Below are 23286 nucleotides of genomic sequence, written 5' to 3' on the forward strand. Positions count from 1 at the left end.
GCTCCTGGAACTTCCCCAGTTACATGACTTTTGCCACATGGGTTACTTTGGAATTGTTGATTCAAACTTGGAATTGTCTGGAAAATGTGGTTCATTTATTGTTGTCTGTAGTGTGCTTTGAAGGCTCCGTGGTGGTAGACACACTGGTTTTGGCCTCGTTCCTAAAATCAATAACACACGGCCCTGTTTCTCTTCCGGATAATGGGGTGTGGATGGGTGGGGACTGAGGTTTCCTGGACAGCTGTAAGGCAGATTTTGGCATTCTTGTGCCAGAAACAGGAATTCTGGTTACCCAGAGAGCTTGCTTAGCAGTGCCTCCTTACTTCCCCAGTACTGAGACATTTCTCCCAGGATAACAAAATGGTTACCATAACAAGCAGCCCAAAACTACTGAAAAGAACTCCCATTTGCTCATTCGGGTATCTTTATTTGAAAATTTAAAAAATCTCTGGCACATACGGATCTGAGCATTTAGATTTTGACTTTAAGGTGTATACGTGAATAACTTCAATGATTTGTGGGTTAAACAGGAAATACCCATCTTAAATTTTAAAACAAACTTAGGTCCTTGCCCCAACATTAAATACTTTAAACTTAGGTTTTTTGTTCTGTTATTTTTGACTTCTCCAGATTCATGCAGTTTTAGCCAGAAGGCCACAAAAATTAAAAAGTGGGTAGTTAGCATTTTAGGCGTGTAACAACTAAGGAATGCAGGGATGAGAAAATGGAGAACATGCTGTGATTTGAAGACCCTACTGTATCTATGGTGAGTAGCTGGGTGTTGGGCAGAAATCAGTAGATAAATTCTTTCTTGACATTGGCACTGTTGGCTCTCTTGCGGGGTCTTGCAATATCTAGATGTGTGTGTTTGCCTCAGAAAAGCCCCTTTTCTTTCTTCATCTGGAGCTGTTTCCAGGCAGGCAGAGCAGCAAATTGCCCTCTTGTGATGCCAAACACAGAGACAAAGTCCTGTTCAGAGAGGTAATTCTAAGAGAGAAAACAGAGTTTCTAGTTAGGAGGCCCCTGTCCATGCTCATGGGGTGGGGAGAGTGGGGCCAAGAGAGTCCTAGGTAGTTTCTTAAAAAGAGAAGTAGGATGAATTTTTCAGGAGGTCTGTAATAGACTTAAATTATTCATTGGAGAGTTCTTTAGCTTGCGGGGTTGCACTTTGGCCAATGGAAGTGCCAACGACTTGCAGCTCTCACAGTCCCACCTGGCACCAGTGTCTTGTCAGAAGGACAAGAACTGGGTTATATATTATGTATGAATTCTAAATATTAGGCTTTGGCTGAATGGAGAACAAAATCGAGTGATCTTGCTTTATACCCCTGTCTGCCATTTTCATCTAGACATTTTCAAATGCAAGATCAGGTGGATCTTGTTGAGAGCATAAAGTTCTCCTAACATTTATTTATTAATGATGTCCAAGTAAAATTATTAAGTTATGGTCTCTGTTTTCAAGGAAGCTGTGGTCCAGATACTTAAGAACTTAGATAATACATTGTGGAAAACCCAGAGGCTCTTCCCCTTCGAGGGGAAGATAAATGAATTCATTCAACGTACATATGTTAATGCAATCAACCATACCTTCAGGCCTGTGTGTGATCTGCCAGGGACCATTTTAAGTGCTGAAAAGCTGAGAATGTGATGGTGAACAAAGCAGATAAAGCGACCAAGTGTAAAGGCCTGGAGTGGGCGAGGGAGGCAGTGTCAGAGTGGATGGGGAAGACCTTTCCAGGGAGGTGACGCTGCGGCTGAGGAGCTGGCTCTCTGATGATCTGGGAGAAACATTTTTTTTTTTTTAGGCAGGAGCAGTAGCGAGCACAAAGGCTCAAAGGCTGGAATGCACATGTTCAAGGAATAGAGAAGCCGCCACTGGCTGAAGGGCAGTCAGTGAAGAGGGTATAGTGGTCTGTGAGATGAAATTAGAGGTGGGCAGGGGCCAGACTGTATAGGGGCTTAGAGGCCATTAAAAGGACTTTGGCTTCTTTTCAAAGTGCAGTGGGAAGCATTGAGGTGCTTATATAGAAGAGTGTCATCTGTTGTAGTAGAGGCCTGTTGGTTGTTATGTGGGGAACAGATTTTAGGGATGCATAGAAACCGGCAGCGGGGACTGTTGTAGGGGTCCGTGATCGTTTGAGCAGCAGAGAGATGGAAAGTAGTGGATGGAGGCTAGCTGATGGATGGATTGATGTGGGCGGTGAGAAAAAAGAATCAAGAAGGAGCCCTGGGTTTTTGGCTTGAGCTCCTGGGTAGTTCAGATGTCTGTTGAGTGTTGACAACGCTCCAGATCTGTCCTGGGCCATATACCAAGATGGTGCTTTCCTCCTGGAAGGCTCCACTAACATCACACAGTTCCTTCAGCCACTTACCTCCTTTTTGGCAGGGTTCACATCCTCAGGCAACTCCTGATTCTGATTTTTCAATAGAACTTCTATGGGGTAATATTTTGGCTCAGAATCCAGGGGGATGGTTGTGTCCCTCATGTCCTGTGGAAGAAAGAACATAGACACAGGCTAAAAGACTGTTCAGGTCTGTGCAGTTGAAGTTCTCTGTGTATGATATTTAACATTTTGGCTTTTACCATTAAATATAATCATCTTTTAGGGTAATGGTCCTCTAAACCGGCTGCATGTCAGAATCATCTGAGAATCTAAAATATTCAGATTTGGGGTTCCTTCTTGGGAAGCTGATTCAGTAAGTCTAAGGCACATCCTGTTTAGCTAGTTTGGCATAAATGTTGTGCTTAAACCTCATTTAAATACTGTAATCCATCCCTTCTTTTACTTAGGCTCTACATTTCCAGCCTTCAAATTACTTCAAATTAAAGTCACACTTAAATATATTTTAAAGCTGCTACTTGCTGTTAGCTTTGAAATCTTGAGTTTGTGGAGCACAAAGACAAAATTGCGAGGTGGTTGGGACAGTGGTGCCATGCACTTGTTCTGATGTTAATGAGTTGTTGGATTCCTGGCCAGAAGTTATCTTTGTTTTGGCCATTAACATAGAGGCAGTGGCCTGAGTTTCTCTGGGCGCCACTGTCAGAAACTGATAAACATGCCCTTTAGATTAGAAGCTTATTATTTACTTTTTTGGCCATGCCCACAGCAGTGGAAGTTCCCAGGCCAGGGACTGAACCTGTGCCATAGCAGCAACCTGAGTTTTTGCATGACAATGCAGGAGCCTTAACCCACTGCATCACAGGGAACTCCAGAAGCTTATTATTTCTGAAAAATACTGCCAATAAATTTAGTCTGTCCTGAATGACAGAGTTGTCGAATAATAAAATTTGTGTTTTTGTTGTTTTTTAAACAGCGTGTCTGTTCTAAATTCTGGAAGGCAGTAAAATAAGGAAGTTGGCTCTAGGACCTGCTTTTCTACCGATTAAAACAATCTTCATATCAAAATAGACCACCAGTGTGATACTAAGAAGGACGTAATAGAACTTTTGGTCACATGGCAACTGTGGCGTTTGCTGTTTCTCTCTGGCTCTGGTTGCCTGTGTTACTTGCTCCTCGAGAAACTCACAGCAGTGATTCTGGTGATAGCAGCAGCATCTCCCAGCTCTTCTTTTAACTGTTCATATGATTTCCCTGCCTGAAAAGAAGGGGTAGAAAACACAGGATGAGATGCTTCTCAGAGGGGAAGGATGTCTTAGGCCTGGTCTGTACCCTCGAGAGATGCAAAAAAAAAAAAAAAAAAAGGAGCCAGGGAAATCAGAAGACATTTCAGGGATAAGCAAAAATGAAAATCCCCTCTTCAGGGTCCATGCAGGCTTGGAAGGTGAGCACTTAAACATGATCTGCATTCTTTGCTGGTGGCCCCTCAGTCCTCCGAATAACATCTCCCCCACGTTTCCTCCTCTCTAACACGGAAACAATGTTCTCTATCGGGATGAGAAACCCAAAAAGTAAAGTGTGTGGACATGCTTTATAAACTTTATCACTTCACATACTGCTAGTTCCTGAGACAAGCTGTGATTTCTCTAATGGACTTAGCGTTGTGGTGCCAGTGAAAGAGAAACGTAGGAAGTGCGGAGGGGTGAAGGAGTCAGGGGGAACACAGCCCTCGAGCACCCCGCCATAAGAACAGCTTCCCCGTTCCCTCTGTTCTTACGCTCCAAATGTGAGAGTCCCAGGCCAGGAACCAGCCTGTGAAGGTGGGAGGCTCATAGCCCTGTTTAATGATCAGGACGGGTGTGCTGGCGTCTCGGCCACTGGGGTGAGTGTGCAGGTACTCCTGGGCTGTGGCAAGAGCTCGCTCCTTCTCCTCGGCATTGGCTTCAGCCCCGATCCACAAGAACACCTGGTGTGGCAGAGCTCAAGTGTTAATGTGCTCATAGCAAGGACTGAGTTCTAGATCCCAGGAGCTGCCCTGTCTTTCCCCATCAGCACTTCACTGCCTCGGCAGAGAGGATTTCTCAGGACCATTTTGATGTGTGGTTTGTGTGTCTCCCAAATCTACGTCTCCAGGTCTGAACTCTCTCTGAACTTCAGCTTCCTGGCTCCAGCTTCTTGAAAAACACCTCCTCTTGGCTGTCTCCAAGTACCTCAACTGTAACATCCCCAAAATGTAGCTCTTCTGTTCTAAACTTGTATCCATCTCCCTTCTTGGTGAATGGAGTCCATTTAATCACCTAAGACCGTAACTGGGAGTCACCCTAAATGCCTTCCATACCGCCAGAACCTAGCCAGTTTATCTCCTCCGCTTTCGTCAAGTCGCACCATCCCTCCACCCCTGCCCCACTGCTCCTCTGCTCTTACTGGATTTCGACTGCAGTCGGCCAACTGGCCTCCCAACGTGCAGTCGTCTTTTTCCCTTCATGCCCGTCCCTCCTCTCCTACACTAGCAGAGTGATCTAAAGTGACATCTGACCATGTCACTCATCTGCTTAAATTTCAGTAGCTTTCCAGGGTAAGTTTCAAACTTCTTGACGTCAGAGGTAAGGCCCACACCTACTTCTTTAGCTTCATCTCTTGGGTAAAGCTCTGTCTTACTCTCTGATAATACTATTTTTAGTTCCCTACATATTAGACTATTTCAAGCCTTGCTTTTCATTTGCCTGAGATGCCTTCTTTACCTGATTAATGCCTGTTTATCCTTTGAGATTCCGTCTGGGAGCCATTTCCTCCCGAATGTCCTCTCTGAGTCCCTAAACTGTGTTGAGTGCCCCTAATTTGTGCTCCCATGTCACCTCGTACACATCTGCATCGTAATAAAGTGGTGTTTTTATGTCTGGTCTCCTCCATCCCCCATCAGCCTCTAAACTGAGAGTGGGATGAGGCCCTTTGCCTTGGTGACACCACACCCAGCACCGTGATTAGAATGGAGGAGGTGTTGAGTATGTTTGCTGGGCCGAATTGAAGAAAATGGGATGTGGCAGAGGGGTTGCCTTGAAGATCTCCCTCTCGTATCCCTTTATTCTCTAAAAGACCCACATCTTTGGATGTAGAGCCTGCCGCTCTTGGTCCTGAGAGAATGGAGTACATGACGATAGGATGGTCTGATTTCCCCAGAGCAAGGTGGGAAAATTCCCAGGACACTATCCTGAGAGAGTAAGTTTAAACGACATTCTGTTCTCTCCAGCCCTGGCAAACAGCAGGCTCTTCCTTTGCTTCCCACTGACAAATGTTTGATTGACTTGGGGGTGGTCCAGGGCTACCCTGGCTTTATCTGAGGGGTGGGGAAGAGAGACTACACAAAAAATAGCCTAAACTTTGAGGGTCTTTGTCAGTTGTCCCAAGCTCTCTGGCCATGTCTTACCTGGTCCCAGGTGTCCAGGAGCATCACATCGCCTGGGTTCAGGTCATCCTGGGTGAAGTCTGTGATCTCAGTGACAATGAACCGGCCAGTCTTATTGGAACATTCAAAGAGACGGGGCTGGACATCTAGGATTTCCTGCTGTAATCTGCAATACAGTTCATTCAGAGGAACTGAGCTGTGTAGAAATCATGTGCAGTTCACAAGTCTGGGCGGCAGGGGGAGCCAAGAGGAGGGGATGCTGTGATCCTGTACCTTTTGTCATTGGCATAGGGAGTTTTCCCTCCCAGCAGATCCCAGAACTCAGCCGGCTCCTGGCCCTCGGCCACGGTGTTCTCGGTGCCATCACAGAGAAACCTGGCCAGCTCCTTAGCCATCGCCCGCTCATCCCCACTAGACCCCTGAGAACACAGATGTTAGTCACACACAGGCACGTTGATATAGGAAAAGAGCATCGGAGACTAATAGCTCAGTGCAGCCAGGATCAGCTACCAAGCCACAGTGCCACAGTATCAGAGTACCGCACGACAGGGAGCTTGATGGGTTTGTTCAGTGCTGGGAAGGGCAGGGGTGGTAGGGGTGGGGTGGGAGTGGGGAGGGTTATTCAACCCAGTGTGGTGGCAAAGGACAGGTCTGGACTCTGAAACCCACATTAGATATTGACAAGTCACCTTTGTTTCACCTTCAGTTGGAATTTTAGCACCAATTTTTGATAAATTTTTAAGAGGAAATTTAAAATTAAAAATTATATATGGAAAATTCACTTTTTGCCGTACAGTTCTATGACTCTTGATGAATGCATAGAATCCTACTACCACCACCACCAACAAAAACAGACCACTTGTCTCACTCCTGCAGAAAATTTCCTCAGGCTACCTACCCCTTTGTAGTCAAACCCTCCCTGAATCCTTAACCTCTGGCAACCACTGGTCTGTTCTCTATCACAGTAATTTTGCCTTTTCATACACTATGTAGGCTTTGAGTCTAGCTTCTGTCACTTAGCATAATGCATTTGACTCATCCTTGCAGTTGTGGGTATCAATAGCTTTTTCCTGTGTGTCGCTCACTGAGTAGTATCCCATTATATGGATGCACCACTGTTTGTTAGCTGTTCCTCAGTTGATTTGCTTCCAGTTTTTAGTGACTACATGTAAAGCTGCTCTTCGCATTTGTGTACAGGTTTGTGTGTGAAGATAACTTTTTATTTCACATGGGTAAATGCCCAGGGTGTGGGATTTCTGGGTCAAAGGCCTTATCTGCATCCCTCCCAGCAGTGTGCGAGAATTCCTATTGCTCTCATCCTCACCAGCACTTGATATCATCAATTTTTAGTCATTCTTTTTTTTTCTTTTTAGGGCTGCACGTGTGGTACATGGAAGTTCCCAGGCTAGGGCTTGAATCGGAGATGCAGCTACTGGCCTCCACCACAGCCACAGCAACATGGGATCCGAGCTACATCTACAACCTACACCATAGTTCACAGAGATGTCAGATCCTTAACCCACTGAGTGAGGCCAGGGATTGAATCCACATACTCATGGATACTAGCTGGGTTCATAACCCGCTGAACCACAACAGGAACTCTAATTTTTAGTCATTCAGATAGATGTGTTGGTGGTATCTCATGGGTGTTCATTTGCATTTCCTTAATGACTAATGATATTGAGCATCTTTTCCTGTTCAGTTCTCTTTTGTAAAACAGTTTTAGTACATTTTAATGCAGGTGCAATCTCAGTTGACAAAAGTCACATTTTTAATGTTTTTGTTCAGTGTTAATAATGCCTGTCCTATTACAGTCCACCAGGTTGGTGTGGAAAGATTGACTTTTTCAACTCGCATCTCTCTAGAAGTTTATGGATGGTCTCCTGGTGTGGGCAGTGCTGTTAGTTTCTAATCGCAGGCCTGCTTGGGGGGAACCTTGTTGGTCCCTTTAAAGATCCTTTAAGAGAAGGCTCCTCTTTTTGAGGACTGCTCCAGCCTATTCTTTCATTCCTGTGCCTTAGCTGACAGGAGGGTGGGCGCAGGGCTGGCCTCTGAGGGGCTGGTATGAGCGCCGGGCTAGCCATCCTACCTTGCCATACCACAGGTAGTGTTCTGCCTGGGTCCGCAGCAGAAAAACATCATTGGAGTTTAGAGAGGAGGTGAAGGCTGGAACTTCCACCGCTTTGGTGTTAGATTTGTCATTTCCTTGAATTTGGAAAAGCCTTACGGGAGGATCAGGCTCAGCGTTTCCCTTCCTAGAAGTCCCACCCTAGAGAGAGAGAAAAGCAGAGTCTGGATCTAAGGTGCACCTGGTATGCTGAGTGTTGGGCTTGTGCTGTGGAGGACGTGAATGGATTCAATACTGTCTTTGCCCTTGAGGAGCTTCTAGGCTAACTGGGAGAGGTTGAGGTGAGCTGGAGTTATGGTACCAATAATATTAGCTTTCACTTTGAGACCTTGGTTATATGCCAGGCTCTGTGCTGGTACCTTGTCTACATCATTTTATTGATCCTCATAATAATTCTGTGAGGTAGGTATTATTCCACAGTACAGAAGGGGAAACTGAGGCTTAGAAACCTGGCTAATAAGTGACAAGACTAGGACATGTGTATATCAAGCATGACATTATATGTTCCTGGTAGTGCTTCAGCCAGGGCTTCATGGAAGAAGTAGGACTTGAACTTGAGGGAGCACGTTCACTGGGCCAGGTGGATCTGGAATGATGTGGCAGATGTGAGGTCTAATGAGACCCATCTGGCTGGAGTGGAGTGTGTAGGTTAGGAGTTGAGGGTCATGTGCCTGCACAGGTAACATGGGCCAGGTAATAAAAGACCCTCCACATGAATTGGGCAGCGGTTTGGATTTGAAGCCCTAGGCAGTCGGGATTCACCTCAGCATCTTAGAGAGATTCACCTCCTTCTTGTCTATCTGTGTCGACCCCAAGCCCCCCTCCCCAGGCCTCCTCTCCTCTCCTGCAGCTCCCTGCTGGCTTGCTGGTTCTGAGCATTCTGCTTAGAATGTTATCTGAGGGCTCTCACCTCAAAGATAACCAGCTTCCCTTTGAAGATGGCCATGAAGTGGTGTGGCTCCTTCCCCATGGTAACCCGAACCTGCACAGGGGCCCCGTCAAACTGCCGGTCCACTTCCACTGCTTGGTATGCCGAGGCTGCCAGCTCATCCTGAGAGGCGTGGCGGCCCTGCCATGGTGAGAGGGTCGAGATGGGTCGCTGCTACCCCTGGCCCCAGCTCAGTGGCCAGAGGTAGCACCAGGACCCAAAGCTGAGAGCCTGCCTCTGACCTACCTGCCAGATGTACAAGATGTAGTGTGGTTTTCCATTCATCTCGTACGTATAGAGGACCAGATAGCAGTCTCCCCCGTAAAAGAAGCCATACCACTGATGCTCCACGGGGACCAGCTCCAGGTTTTCAATTCTCCAGACCTGGGCATAAAAGGAGACAAAATTCCCCAGAGATGGGAGTCCTCTTTGAAGAGACAGCTAGCTACCTGAAGGGAACTGGGCCATGCTTAGCAGATTCCAGCTGGGTGAGGCGCTAACATCCACTGAGAGTACCCCTTCCCCCTCTGGTGCCTCTTTCCCAGTGGTGAGGCCTTATCACATTTGCATGATTTGAATCCCGAGAACTGGACCATCCCTAATCAGCTGCATCCTCATCATGCTCAGAGATGATTTGAATATATCTGCGAAGTGAGTTGTTTTCAACACACTGGGGAATCTACCTTGCACTTCCCTGAAGAATTGTGGGAAAACTCAGACACCTCTTAGAGAATACTTCCAAGGCACCAGAGACAGCGAAAGAAAAAGACAGCGAAGCAGATACAGAATCACCTGCCCTCTCCTTTACAGCAGAGCAGCCCAGAGGGCCAGTGCTGCCTGCCCGCCCTGAGATGTGAATCACTGGGCTTACCTCAACTTTTCCATTGCCGTCATCGACCATTCTTTCCTGGGCCGCTATCTCTGGTTTGGTGTGCAGCAGAGTCACATCAAATTTATCCTGGAAAACTTGAGCTGCACAGAAAAGGGTCGGGAGAAGCCAAGTGAGTGAAAGGCATCTGTGCTTGCATTCCTAGAGTCCCAGCAGTGAGAAGACGATCTGGGGGGCAATCTCACCAATTTTACCAATGCTGAACGTTTTCCCCAGGCCCACGGTCTGTTCCTTCACCGACCACTTCTGGAACAGCTGCTTGAACATGGCCGACTCGGCACCATCGTTGACCGTCTCCACGTTGGTGCTGCTAGGGTAGCCCTTCATCTTGATGAAATTCTGCAGAAACCAGCCCCCCCCCCCCCGAACCCAAGGGCAGATCAGTCAGGGAATGCACTGGGTTCTGTTGGCCGTGATGTACCCTGGAGAGGCCAGTTAGTAGGACTGCACCCTTCTGGGAATCAGAGTCCAATTCTAACTCATTTCTGCCTAGGGACCAAGTCACCTGCCTTAAGGGAAGGACTGAGCGGAACAGTTTGACATCTCTTCATTAGCCTGTCAAGATTGTTACCGATTTTTCTTTTTTTTTTTGCAAGATCCTCTATACTGTGTTCTTCCAGCACTCTCATACTCTGCTGACTTTGTATCACCTTCGCTTGCACATTTTTTGCTTTATAAGTACATCCTGTTTGTTTCAGCTGCGTGGGTTTGCACAATATCATAAGCTCCTTGAGGACACAGTCCTTGACCTTGATATGTGATATCTCCTTCAAGAATAATAGCCACCTTTTATTGAGCAGATGTGTGTACCTGGTACTGTTCTGAGTGCATTACACATGTTATTTAATCCTCTTAACGACCCCATGAGATGGCATTAAACCTGGATTTGGAGGTTCCCGTCATGGCTTAGTGGAAATGAATCTGACTAGTAACCATGAGGACGCAGGCTTGATCCCTGGCCTTGCTCAGTGGGTCGGGGATCCGGCGTTGCCATGAGCTGTGGTATAGGTCGCCAGTGTGGCTTGGACCTGGCATTGCTGTGGCTGTGGCATAGGCCAGCAACTATAGCTCCAATTCAACCGCTAGCCTGGGAACCTCCATATGCCATGGTGTGGTCCTGAAAAAAAACCAACCTGGATTTGAACCCTGATTTGACTTCCAAGTCTGTGTATATAACTGCAGTGTTCTGTGTTCTAGTGCCTAGTATGGCTCTCTGAGCACATCTGAGGTGTTACGGATAAAATTTTTTTTGAACAACATTGCGTGACCGTAGCTCCTACCAGGGCTTTAGACATGGCCATCTGTTTCTCAACCTTTGTGGCTCCTCTTCCTTTCCACACATAGATCTTGGTTCCACTTTGGTCCAGGATGTAGCAGTCCTGAAGCAGATAGATGGGGATAAAAGTGGTTACTACTGAGACAAACCACAAGGAAAACCTTTCTTCAGGGTCTGCCTCTAAAGCCAGGTCTGGGTACCCCAAGCCAAGCCCATCCAAGCTCTACTTACATCATGGTTCAGTAACTCCTGGACTAGAGGCCTTGTTGCTACCTCTGTGACTGCCAGTTGCCCAGCTGAGTCTGAGACACTAGAGAAAAAGAGAGAGATTAACCTGTGCCTTCTCTTCTTCAAAGCATCGTATGGTCAATTCAGTATTTCCTGGCTCTGTCTTATGGAGGTCCTGGGTAGAGTTTGACTTCCTGTGACAGGCACAGCTTGAATGCAGAGAAGAATGTGATGCACTCTGTTCCCTGGAGGAGACTTCTGTGCATCTTTCTCCCGAACGTTATCCATCCCTACCCTTGGGCACATATAGACCAGAATAAAGGAACAGTCGCCCCCAGAGACCAGGAAGAAAGAGTTGCTAACAAGAGCAGATGGTAGCTGCTCAGGGAACAGGGAGCTCCTTGTAAAAGCTGCATGTGCAAAAGACTGAAAAAAAGCCAGGCTCCTGCACCCCAGTAGAGGAGCAGAGCAGAAGTGCCTCCGTTTCTAGGGGATACCTTCCCCTTCCCCAGCTTCCAACTAGTAGTCAGGCTTAGCTACTCACTGATACAACGTGATATTTGATTTCTGCTGCTGATCTGTGATCTCATCAGGGATGGCAGGCTTGATAATGGAGCGTCGGCCAAGGGTGTCCTGAAGGACCTTCATCAGCTCTGGGCTGGCTGCCTCCTTGTCACCCTCGATCACTCCTATTTCAGCACGGCCCCCTCGCTCCCTGTCCCGAATATCCTTTGCCAGAAGCATAGCCTGTAGAGAAGCCCGAGGAAGCTCTCAGCTTCAGGAGAAGCAGCCTGGATCCCAGACACAGGAGTTACCCCAATGCTGAAGAGTCCGGGCTGAGTCCCAGCCTCGCACACATGGCCTGTCTCTGAAACAGATGCCGCTCAAAGGCAGGCGTCTGGTTTGAAGGGCAGGGAAGAGCCAGTGAGGAAGGAAGGAGGAAAGGGCACCTGCGGGAGCACAAGCCCCTGAGGCTGGGGGAGAGGAGGGAGCGCTGAGCCCCTTCAGCTGCACCTTTAGGCGCTCCCCGCTGCTGCTCTCCGGGCCGTTCCACTGGATGATGACCTTCCCAAGGTCCAGCAAGAAGACATCACCCTGGTTAAAGCTGTCCCAGCTCACTTCCACCTGCAGATGAGAGACAGACGTTGTTCAGGAGGAATTCTTAGGTGCCAGGCAGAGAGGCCCTGGGCCCAGGGCAGATGGGGCAAGACTTACCTCAGTGGCCCTGATGTTTCTCTTCCCCTTCACGTGTAGCAGCCGCTTCACATCATAGGTGTTGGTCTCCACGTGCTTCATCCCAGAGGCCACGCCCCCCTTCTTGTAGCTGAGGGAACATCCATTTGGTTATTCACTCATTCATTCTTTCTTTTCTGGCCACACTTGCTGCGTGTGGATCAAACCTGCGCCACAGCAGCGACCTGAGCCACTGCAATGACAATGCCAGATCCTTCCTTTTTTTTTTTTGGTCTTTTTGCCTTTTCTAGGTCCCCTCCCTCAGCATATGGAGGTTCCCATGCTAGGGGTCTAATCGGAACTGTAGCCACCGGCCTATGCCACAGCCATAGCAACGCCAGATCCGAGCCATATCTGCGACCTACACCACAACTCACGGCAACGCCGGATCTTTAGCCCACTGAGCAAGGCCAGGGATCGAACCTGCAACCTCATGGTTCCTAGTCAGATTCGTTAACCACTGCGCCACGATGGGAACTCTGCCAGATCCTTAATCTGCTGAGCCATCAGGGAACTCCCATTTGGTTATTTATTGAGCACCTGCTGTGCGCCAGGTATTAGGAAGACAGTTGTGGATTATACAGATGCAGCCTCTGCCTATGTAGGTGACAACAGTAAATGAGCAAGGTAAATATAGTTGGTGGTCACCACGGCCACAGAGGTGGACTCAGTGACGTGCTTTTTGAGAGTGGTCAGGGCAGTCTTCTCTGAAGGAGTGACATTTGAGCTGAGATATTAAAGAGTAGGAACCAGCAATCGGAGGACTAGTTCTTCAGATAGAGGATGTATCAGTGATAAAGTCCCTGCAGCACAGAAGAACTTGTTTTGTTCTACGAACTGTGTATCATATGTGATGGGGAGAGGAGCACAAGTCAGGCAGGAACAGAAGCATTAATGACACCGTGCCTCAAGACCAACTCAGTCCAGGAATCAGCTGTCTCACCCCTGGCACTCACCCCAGCCCAGCATCCTCCAGGCATCTGGCACATGAAGGGTGCACAGAAAGCCACTGAGAGCAGAGGGCCTTTGTCTCTGGGCTCCCTGGTGACTCAGTATGGTGCTCTGTGCCCAGTAGGTCCTCAGTCAGTGGGGACTGCTGACCTGCAAAAAACTGGCCTTGGGCCAGCCTCAGAACCCTCCTCCTCAGTGGAATTTCTTTTGTTTTCAATCTCAAGTGCAAAGTTTTGAGGTAATCAAGCTCCTTAATCCAGGGAAAGTTATCATTGGCCTTTATGAGACCCCTCTCTTGTAGTAAGAATGTATTCCCTTTTATATGTATATGCTACTCTGCTTCCTCTCCCTGCCAAAGGCATCCATCCTAACAGTGGTATATATTTATTTATTTGCTGCTGTGCCCTTGGCAGGTGGAAGTTCCTGGGCTAGTTCTTGTGGCCATGCCAGCTCTTTAACCTGCTGTGCCACAAGGAAATGTCCCATCCTAACAGTTTAACATCTCTCTTGTAGTTTTTATCCTAGTGAACTGTGGTCCGTTGTTTTGTATTTGTGTATTTTTTTAAACAGAAATTGGCATTCTGTTCTATATTTCAAGCCTGTTTCTTGCTGTGTTCCCTAAGCCCCATGTTTTTAAGGTCTGTCCACATGTCAGATGTGGGTCTGATCTGTTGCTTCCAGCTGTGGCATAGTACTTGTTGGTAGCATGGAGTATTTTTCCTGTCCAGTCTCCCTGCGGTAGGCACTCCACATTGCCCGCAGCTTCCCACCGTCACTAATGATACTGCTGTGAACTTTCTGGTTCCTGTGCCCTTGTGGACCTCCTGGGAAGGTGAGAATTCCTTTGGGTTCTACCCCAGAGGTGGGATGTGCCTCAGTGGCAGCAGACTACTCTTGGGAGTGCCAGGCCAGTCCTGACTCCCGCCAGCAGGGCACGAGGGCAGCTGTCTCCCCACAACCTGCGCCATCGCTTGGTACCACTCGGCTCTAATTGATGCTGCTCTGGTAGGAGGAAATGATAGCTTTGTTTTGATTTGCATTTCTCTGACTAGTTTCTCCATATATGTATTGGTCCTGCTGGGGGTTTCCCCTTCAGTAAACTGCGTTTGCATCCTTGCTCTGTGCATAGCTACTCACATGATGCCCTGCTTGAAGTAGCCGCGGAAGGTGTCGGACTCGTGGTACTGGACCTCCCGGTGCTGCACAGGGCTGCCCCCCAGGTAGTCATCCAGCTGCGTGGTGTAGATGGCCGCGCAGCTCTGCTCGTCCTGGGAGGAGTCCTTCCCAATCCAGAAGTGGATGTCCTGGGAGAGGAGACTGCCCGCTCTCCGGGTCTGGGAGATAGCCAGAGGGGTCAGGTTAGGGGCTAGCTTGCCTCCCCTTCACTGCTGGCCCTTCTGGTGTGGGAAGAATGTGGCCCACTGTGGCTTATGTCGTGTCCCTCCTTGTGGTGCCCTGTGCAGACCTGCTCCATGGCTTAAGGCCTAGCAGCCCAAATCCTTCCCCACATTTGGGGGATGTTGACAGTTTATTGTTCCCAAAATAAATGGGCCCCAGCAGGGATCTTTTCTAGATGGGACCGCAGACTTTTCTTGGCACTCCTTTGTGCCCCTGCATTTACACAGCTGGTGTAGCTGCCGTCCATCGGCAGCACTGTCAGCACTGTCCACGTGGGAGATGGTTTCCTCACCTAGTGTGGGCACTTTGAGGCCACAGGCAGCCTTGTATCTATTTGGCTTTCCTCCGAAGCTTAGAGCTGGGGTCTGGGCCCAGGAGGGAGAAGTGCTATTTGGGATCCTTGCTGAGATTCAGGCTGAGGGCCACACCCCTACCCTCTGGTGCAAAAGTTAAATTAAAACCCGGGCCTAAGAATGGCCTTTGATAGTCAAACTGGAGACCTGTTCCATGTAACACTGGGGAAGTTGTCAAGACAGATACCAAGGTCCTGATTAACCTCATGAGATCTCCCAGTGGAGCCCCAGAACTGGCTTTCAGGGGAGGGGCTCATGGAAATGGGGGAGGTGGTGCTCACCGATAGGATGACGTAGCAATCCCCCTCATAGAAGTTGCCATGGGCGCTCAGGGGCACCAGCGCCAGCTCCATTTTCTGGAAGGACAAGGAGTGTGTATATAGGCTGCATTCCCTCCCTCCTCTCCATCCTCCACCAAGCCTCCTCTCCTCTCCATCACTGGCACCGGCAGCTGAGAGAGGTGGGGAGATGACCCCATGGGGCACAGCAGCCAGCCACAGGATTAGCACAGCCATCCCTCCGGCTTCTGCTGTGGATGTGAGTCTGTGTGCCTCTCCTCACCCCGTTCCCCTCCCACTCCCTGCTTGGTGTCATCTTGCTACCCTGAGGAGTCTTAGGAGCCACCTCAGTCCTTTGCAGGGACAAGAGTGCTGCCTCTGAGCCACTGTACCAGTGCCTCCAGCGCTGACTCCAGCCACCCAGTGCTGGCCGAGTTCTGAAAGAACAGCGTGCCGGGGTTCTGTGGGGCTTGGGGGTGGGGGGTGCATGCCAGCAGTGTGTGGGGCTCCATGCTGAGGGGTCCATATTTCTAGAGTCTGGGTTAGAGCCCTGATGTGTCTGTCACCTGCGTGTCTGGCTTGTTCCAGGAGGGCCATTCATGTGGCCTCAGATGTGGACTTTCATAACTGTCTCCAATTAGGTACATCTGCAGTCATATTTGAGTGTATTCTGTATAAAATATGTATGTTAAATATCTCACAATTTGCATAACACTTTTTTTGGGGTGGGGGGTGAAGGAGAAAAAACTTTATTGCTTTGCTAGGCAAAGGAGGCCACAGCAGGCTAATGCCTTAAAGACTGTGCCCCTGCATAACTCTTTTAGTACTTACTAGTTTTCTTTTTTTTCTTTTTCTTTTTTTTTTTTTTAGGGCCGTACCCACGGCATATGGAGGTTCCCAGGCTAGGGATCGGAGCTGCAGTTGCTGGCCTATACCACAGCCACAGCAACGCAGGATCCGAGTTGCGTGTGCCACCTACACCACCACAGCTCATGGCCACGCCAGATTCTTAATCCAGAGTGAGACTAGGGATCGAACCTGCATCCTCATGGATGCTAGTCAGATTCATTTCCACTGAGCCATGACAGGAACTCCAGTACTTCCTAGTTTTCAAATGAACTGGGAGCCTTAAAACAGTGGGAGTGACCTGTACCCTCACAAGCTCTGAGCGGCTTGCTAGAGAGCTATGGCTCCCTTCCTGATGGAGGATGGTGAGGTGGGGCATCACCTCTGGGTTTTCTGGGGCAGCCACTCACTGGGCCTAAAGCGGGGAGGTGGGGGTGGGGCTGAGGGTCCTCATATCTGGCAGGTAGTACTGCCCAGGCCAGGGTGATTCCCAGCTATGGACTGCTGGAGCTCGAGGTCAGCCAGAGGGGCTCAAGCCTGAGTGGGAGAATAGATCAGCAGGGCCCCATCTATGCAAAACCCTCCAACCCTCCCTACCACTTTGCGGGAGCCAGAGTGCCCTGTGGAAGCTCAGGCCCCACCCATCTCTCCAGGGTATTTACTGGAAGTGCAGGTTCACTGACCAGATGGCTGGATAATGGGGAAGCGTATTTTTGCTTGGAACCCTGCTCCCCAAGGCAAAGGACATTTCCTTCACCTGTCACCCACCTGCTCTGAGCCACCCAGGAGGGGTCAAGGATAGGAAAACATGCTCTCTGGTGTTGCCGAACCGCAGGCAGGAGACTAAGGAGCGTGAAGTGCCTTCATTCAGCAGATGGGAGTCTGCCCCCATCCAGCCCAGCTCACCTCTATCCTCCAGGTGATGATTCCAGGGTCGTTGCCCACAGCCCGAAAGGCGCTGCTCAGAGACATGGTGCTTGTCTTCCCAGGACTGAAACATCACAGAGCGAGTGGAGAGATGATGCCTCTCTTGAAGCAGATATGCAGCCAGCTTTCCTCCTAAGTCACTTCCCAATCTCTTGTCAGCCTTCCTACCACATCCTTGTGGTGCATCCCTACACTGTCTCACAGTGATGAGGGAAATGACTTGTCCAACCTCACGCTGTAAGCCTGGCTCGCCTGGGTGTCCCCACAGGAAATTCTGCTTTCCACTTGCCACTTCCCTTGTTAAGAGCTCTGGTGACAGCCATGATTATTTACTGAAGGGATGACAAGTATGTTAAGCCCTGTGTTGATTCACTTTAGGTATCTCATTTCTTTCTTATGAGCTGAGTACATTTTCTTTCTTTCTTTCTTTCTTTTTCCTGCTTTTTAGGGGCACACCCATGGTATATGGAGGGTCCCAGGCTAGGGGTCAAATTGGAGCTGTAGCCTCTGGCCTATGCCACTGCCACAGCAGTGCGGGATCGGAGCCATGCCTGCGACCTACACCACAGCTCACAGCAATGCCGGATCCTTAACCCACTAAGTGAGGTCAGGGATCAAATCCGAATCCCATGCGGGTTTGTTACTGCTATGCTGCAACAGGAACTCCCCATTTTCTTCATCTTACATTGTGGGAAAATTGAGGTGCAGAGAGGTTAAATAATTTGCTCTATATCACACATTAGAATGAAATCCGTGTCTGATCTTAAAACCTGTGCTCTTTTTGAGTTACTCAGTTACTCTGACGTCTGCAATCCTTCCTAACTTACCTAAATTCAGTGGTGCATGCAGCTGAAAACGTTACATCATAATATTTCTAAACTGGGTTTCTTTTTCTCCTGCTCGTTCCCTCTGACTCTCTCCAGACTCCCTGCTTGCCAGGTCCTTTCACAGTCAACTCCTTGAGCTTTTACTTTCCAGACTTTAACTATCCTAAACCTCAAGACTACCCATCCTGCTTTTGTCATATGACTAATATACTCCCTGTGCCTGACTGGATTAAAGGGAAAGTACAGTGGCAGGGGTGGAACTGGGACAAAGTGTTCAGGGTGCCAGCTGGGGCAGGTGGGCATGGCTTGGTCGGGGCCTATGGGCGGACGGCCTTCCACACCCCCTCTCACAGACCCAGCCAGCAGTGCTGTGGCTGCCCTCAAGGCAGGGTGGGGAGAGGGAGGAGGAGGTAAAGAGAAGTGTGGATTGTGCCCTATCTCTGTTTGAGGTGTGTCGGGGTTGTCAAGCCCCTCACACGTCCATGGCCACACAGGCTTTATATAATGAAAATGCCCACCTGGTTCTTGCTTTCAAGGGGCTTGCAAGCTGATGATACCCGTCACTGAGTTTTCTTCTCAAGAGGCAAAGGATGGGCTTGATAGATTTGCATAAGTTTTTTGTTTGTTTTTTTTTTTTAAAGAGGGAGGGTTATTGCTCTTTGGAGGCATATTGTGCTTGTTAAGAAGAGCATGTCTGGCCATTCTTTCCTTGAGGCTTGGTGGATGATGCTAGGTTTGGAGAATGTGTGCCATTATCTAGCATGGACATTGGCAAAAACCCCACAAAAGACAAACAAAAAACTGCCTTTGTGTAACTGCTATAGCAGGACTAAAGCAGAGCAGTGAGGCAGCGCAGCCGGTGTTTGAGGATTTAATTTGATAACTGGTGCCCCACCCTGTGCTGCTCAGAGTTGCCAGGAAATACTTATTCAGGTTTTCCTCAGACCCTGAATTCCAGGTATTAAAAGAAAATGCCATGACCCAGCTAGGGGAAGGGGACAAGGGCCAATGAACTCATTCCTTGGAAATGGAGAAGTATTAACCTGGTAAAAGTCAAACTGATTGGCACTAATTAGTACTGAGTCCAGAGGCCAAAAGCAGTCCCAGTTCCCAGCAGGAACTAGCAGTCGAGACACTCATTGGGTGAGGGTCCTCGAAATGCAGCAAAGGACATGCTCAAAGAAGGGACTCTGCCATACCAGAACACCCAGAAAATGTGATTCCGTCTGTGACACCCAAGGCCCCAAAGCTCAGTCTCTCCCTCCCTCCTCCTTTTGAGACCACAGCACAAGCCCCTGGGGTGGGGTGCAGTTTTGAAATCCCAGGTTAAAAGTCAGTGGCTCTTAATTCTTACCAATATGTCTATGAACAGACGCCAAGCAGAGGAAGCTGGCTTTAACTTTTGCCTTGCCCCATACAATCTTTCTGAGATGGGTGGAGGGGGTCTTTCCCATCTTTGTTTTGAAAATGTGTCCTAATGTTTAGCGGTCTCTAAAAACCACCTCGGATTCTCAGCATGAAGTTTGTAAACCTCGTCACAAACTCCTGGTTCAACCCTTTAAAAGCTTCATCGAAGAAGACAAAGCTAAGGAAATTTTCATCTCCTCTTTTCTTCCTCATTCAGTAAAACTGCTCTACTGACATGCACCCATAAACCAAAAAGACCTTACCTTGTTTTCTCTCTCACCAGTCTTCCCAGTTTTTTGGCGGATAATTAGTGTTGAGGAACCACCCAAAAGCGGGAGGCTTCCGGTCCTGCTGCCTTAGCTCAGTAATGGCTGCTCAGACACTGGGTTATATTTGCTTGGGTTTGCATCTTAACCGCATTTTCTTAGTCCTGACCAATCACAGCCAACCTAGCCCTGGGCTTGACTTATTCAAACCAGAGGGAAAGCTTTATCTGTTCCTATTCAAAACAGCAAAACAAGAAGTGCAGACTTTTAAAGGCTTCTTTTAACTCCAGCTCCACGCCCTGATCTAATTGATTTTTTTAAAAGTGCACAGGCCATCAATAATGCAGAAAGAGGGTGGGAGGATATGAAATTTGCCATATTGGAGATGTAGACACATTACACTGATGACAGGAGGCAGGGGCTGGGGCTGCCCCCTGAGCACCTGGGATGTCCAGGCTGGCAAGCCCCTCCCAGCTGGGCATTTCTCGGAGGGGCAGTCTGGGAGAGGGGCCAGGAGTATGTTATTACATCATCCTGTTTTGCCCCTTGGGCAAAACCATCCAATCAGTATCTCAGTGCCTACTAAGTACCAGGAACTACCCTGGGCTGAGTTTCAGGGCTCCTAGTTTGGGAAAATCAGTGAGGAGCACAGAAGAAAGAAGAGTCCAAGTCCCTTGGGGCTTCTGGTTCCTCCCTAGAAGTCAGTTAAGACCCCAAGCATATGCTTATTAAGCACCTGGATGGCACTGGGCTTGGTTCCACATGGAGGCCAGGGAAGAGCTAACATAGCCAGACTTCTGTAACCTGGAGCACAACCCCTGTGCTGAGTCCGTAGCTGGCCTCCCAGCCTGGGCGCTCTGGCTTCATCATTCATCACCACAGAGGGCTTTTGAGGGAAGAAGGGGTTAAGTGCCCAAATGAACAACAGCAGGATCAGGAGGCAGCTCTCATTCATGGATGGGTTTTTTAAACCCACTTTTATTAATTAATTGTAAGTAATACAAATATTCCAAAAATATAAACAGACACTTAATGGCGTCCTATATTTCAAGTTTTTGAATACAACAAATTTATCAAACCATGAATCTGTAAGCAAGGTAGTCAGAACCCCATAGCCCAGTCACAGAGGGAAGTAGATCTCCCCCACCCTCCAAGCGGCATCTTGAAAGTGGCACGACATGGGACATGTCAGGCTGGAGAAACTACAAGCAAAGAAGTTCCTGGGGCTCAAAGAGAAGGGTCAGCTCAAGAGGCAGGTCCCCACAGCATTAAAGGAATGGGGTAGGGGCCAGACCTCCGCTTCCCCTCCCCTGCTTGAATGCAAGTACTTACCAGCATTAAAAAAAAAAAGGACAAAACTTAAAACCCCATTTTACAAAAAAGGTAACTGAAGGACAACAGTGGTAAGTAACCAGCTGAGGACCTGAAGGGGCAAACAGGCTTACCTTCCTCAGACACTTGACCTGGCTGGGACTTGGGATGCAGGACAGCCTTCCAAGGGGGTTGCCTTACTGAGTGAGGCCTCAGGAACAGGGTTAAGGGTAGCAAAATAGAATAAGCTCCATTTCCACGGGAATGCCTTTAGATTACCCATGCTTCTAGCACAAAGAAGCTTCTAGGCCACTGTTAACAGAGGTGAATTCATACACTTATAAAATGGTCAAAATCTTTGGGAGGCAAAAGAGAAATAAACAGGAGGTCCCAGGTTAACTGAAGGCAAGTTTACTCAACCTCTATAGTAAGGGACCCATGGGCCTACAGAGTGTCCTCTCTACAATGTGCAGAGTGGAAACTCTTCCTTGACCCTGTCCAAACTGGTCCTGTGTCCAAAGCTCCCCCTATGAGAGGGACACGAACATCAGGCTTTTGATTTAGAAGCCCAATCAGAGAGACACACTGTGTCCCTGAAGAGGCACCTTATAGAACTGAACCTGGCAGGTGGGCAGATTCCTGGCATGGCTTGAATTGGGGCTGACCAGGCACGGTGGCCTACTGCTTCCCAGAGACCAGCCTCAAACAGGAAGGGTTGGTGGGAAACCCCAGAACAGAACCTGGGGTGAACTGGTTCCCTCTCAATCTCACCCTCCTCCAAAATTGAGTCTGGCCTGATTCCTCTACGGAACAAGTTTTGCAGTCACCTCCTGCCCCTAACACACGCCGAAACTGGAGACCAGAAAGCACTTAATGACTCCAGGCTGGCTCTGGTCCACAAGGATGGACCCTGCTTAGACTTATTTGGCTGAGCTGCTTCTCTGGGGAAGAGAGGAGGGAGTGAGAGGGAATGTGGCATTTCTGGTGAGGAAGTGCAGGGGGCAGGGGGCAGGGTTCTGGCAGAAACCAGGCCTGTAGAGCAGGGCTTCATGCAGAAGCAGCGGGGACATTCCCACCACATTACCCTGGGCTCTGGACATGAGTCCCTTGGAACACTTGGACAAGCCTAATAGGAAAGCGGGTGGCACAGGCTCTTCCTTCACCTGGAGACAAGGAGAGTCAAAGGAAGACAGAAAGGGTCCTAGGAACTGAATCAGCTTAGAGCCTCTTATTGCTTATTTAGCCAGAAAAGCTTGGCTGGACTCCATGGCAGATGGTTTGGCCCAAGGGCTAACCCTCAGGGTGTGGTTTGGGAGAGAGGCCTAGCTGCCAGGGCCTTCGAATCAGAAGCTCCCATTTTCCTTCTGGAGACATTGTTCTTGGCAAGACCCCTGGCCCCACCTGCGTGCGGCAGGATCCCGCAGGCACCAGGGAATGATGTCGGGGAAATGACCACACTGGGCTTTGCGGACCCTGTTCCACTCATGTGACACCAAAGGTAAAGACAAGGCCTCACAACCTTGGGACAAGGAAGGGAGGTGGTGTCACAATACCAGGGAAAGATGCTAGCCCGTCAGAACACCAAGCTGCTGCCTCACCACCTGGTGTAAGCAAACTGGCTAGTGGGTGGAAATTGAAAAGGATAACAGGGGTCACTCCTGAGTGGGTGGTGTTCTCGCACCTGAAGCAGTTTACTGATGCTTTGTGACACCTGCCTCCAGGGAAAACAAAGATGGGGATAGGAACTCCCTCCCACCCCAGAGAGAGGGAGGGGAGGCCATGGTTAAGGCAGTGATGCTGAGGCGGGGGTCCTTCTGGCGGGGCCCCCTGTGCTCCCAATTACAGGAGCACTTCCCCTTTTGTTTTCCATCCTGGGGAAACTTCCATTTTGTGCCTATTTTTAACAGCATTCACTATTAAGAAACTGAGAGCAGAGACACACACACAAAGCGCAGGTGTGTGAAGGGCTCACTCACACCTGTTACCATCAGCAGGGAGCATGTGCGTTAGGCTGGCAAACTAAACGTTGAGAACACCTACCCCTCAGCCCAGGAAATGCAGGAGTGCCTGAGGCCCTGGGGAGAAAAAGCAACAGTCAGGAAGGATGAAGAGTGTGCTCAGCCAGGCCAGGCCCTGGGGGAAGACAAGAGGAAAGAGCCCTGCCCTAGAGACAGGAGGATGGGACCAGAGCACTCTTCCTAAACTTGGGAACAAAGCCCATGTGCCAGCACCAGCAGAGAATCCGTAAAGAGCAGACTCAGGGACACAGCCAAGGGGACACACACATTCATGCTTCGC

At 49.1% G+C, this 23286-nt stretch overlaps 1 protein-coding gene across 3 annotated transcripts; it reads right to left on the reverse strand.

The window, feature by feature from the left end:
• On the reverse strand, positions 407 to 23063 carry AVIL (advillin). 3 transcript variants are annotated; one of them, XM_005658862.3, is made up of 20 exons: positions 19675 to 23063; positions 17157 to 17241; positions 15408 to 15482; positions 14513 to 14709; positions 12407 to 12515; positions 12206 to 12316; positions 11736 to 11938; positions 11195 to 11273; positions 10968 to 11066; positions 9873 to 10026; positions 9670 to 9770; positions 9045 to 9182; positions 8781 to 8939; positions 7832 to 8011; positions 6016 to 6161; positions 5764 to 5908; positions 4117 to 4305; positions 3529 to 3597; positions 2373 to 2489; positions 411 to 987 (listed from the first exon to the last, which is right to left on the reverse strand). In XM_005658862.3, the coding sequence occupies exons 2-20, from the start codon at positions 17220 to 17222 to the stop codon at positions 874 to 876; spliced, it is 2451 nt and encodes an 816-aa protein (XP_005658919.1). In that variant the 5' UTR covers positions 17223 to 17241; positions 19675 to 23063; the 3' UTR covers positions 411 to 873. The 3 variants fall into 3 exon arrangements, with proteins under 3 accessions (XP_013847609.1, XP_005658919.1, XP_020947556.1); XM_021091897.1 differs by lacking the exon at positions 19675 to 23063 and having other exon boundaries at positions 17019 to 17940; XM_013992155.2 differs by lacking the exons at positions 17157 to 17241; positions 19675 to 23063 and having other exon boundaries at positions 407 to 987; positions 15408 to 16281.

This window comes from Sus scrofa, chromosome 5 (genome assembly GCF_000003025.6).
Source record: "Sus scrofa isolate TJ Tabasco breed Duroc chromosome 5, Sscrofa11.1, whole genome shotgun sequence".
Lineage (NCBI taxonomy): Eukaryota > Metazoa > Chordata > Mammalia > Artiodactyla > Suidae > Sus > Sus scrofa.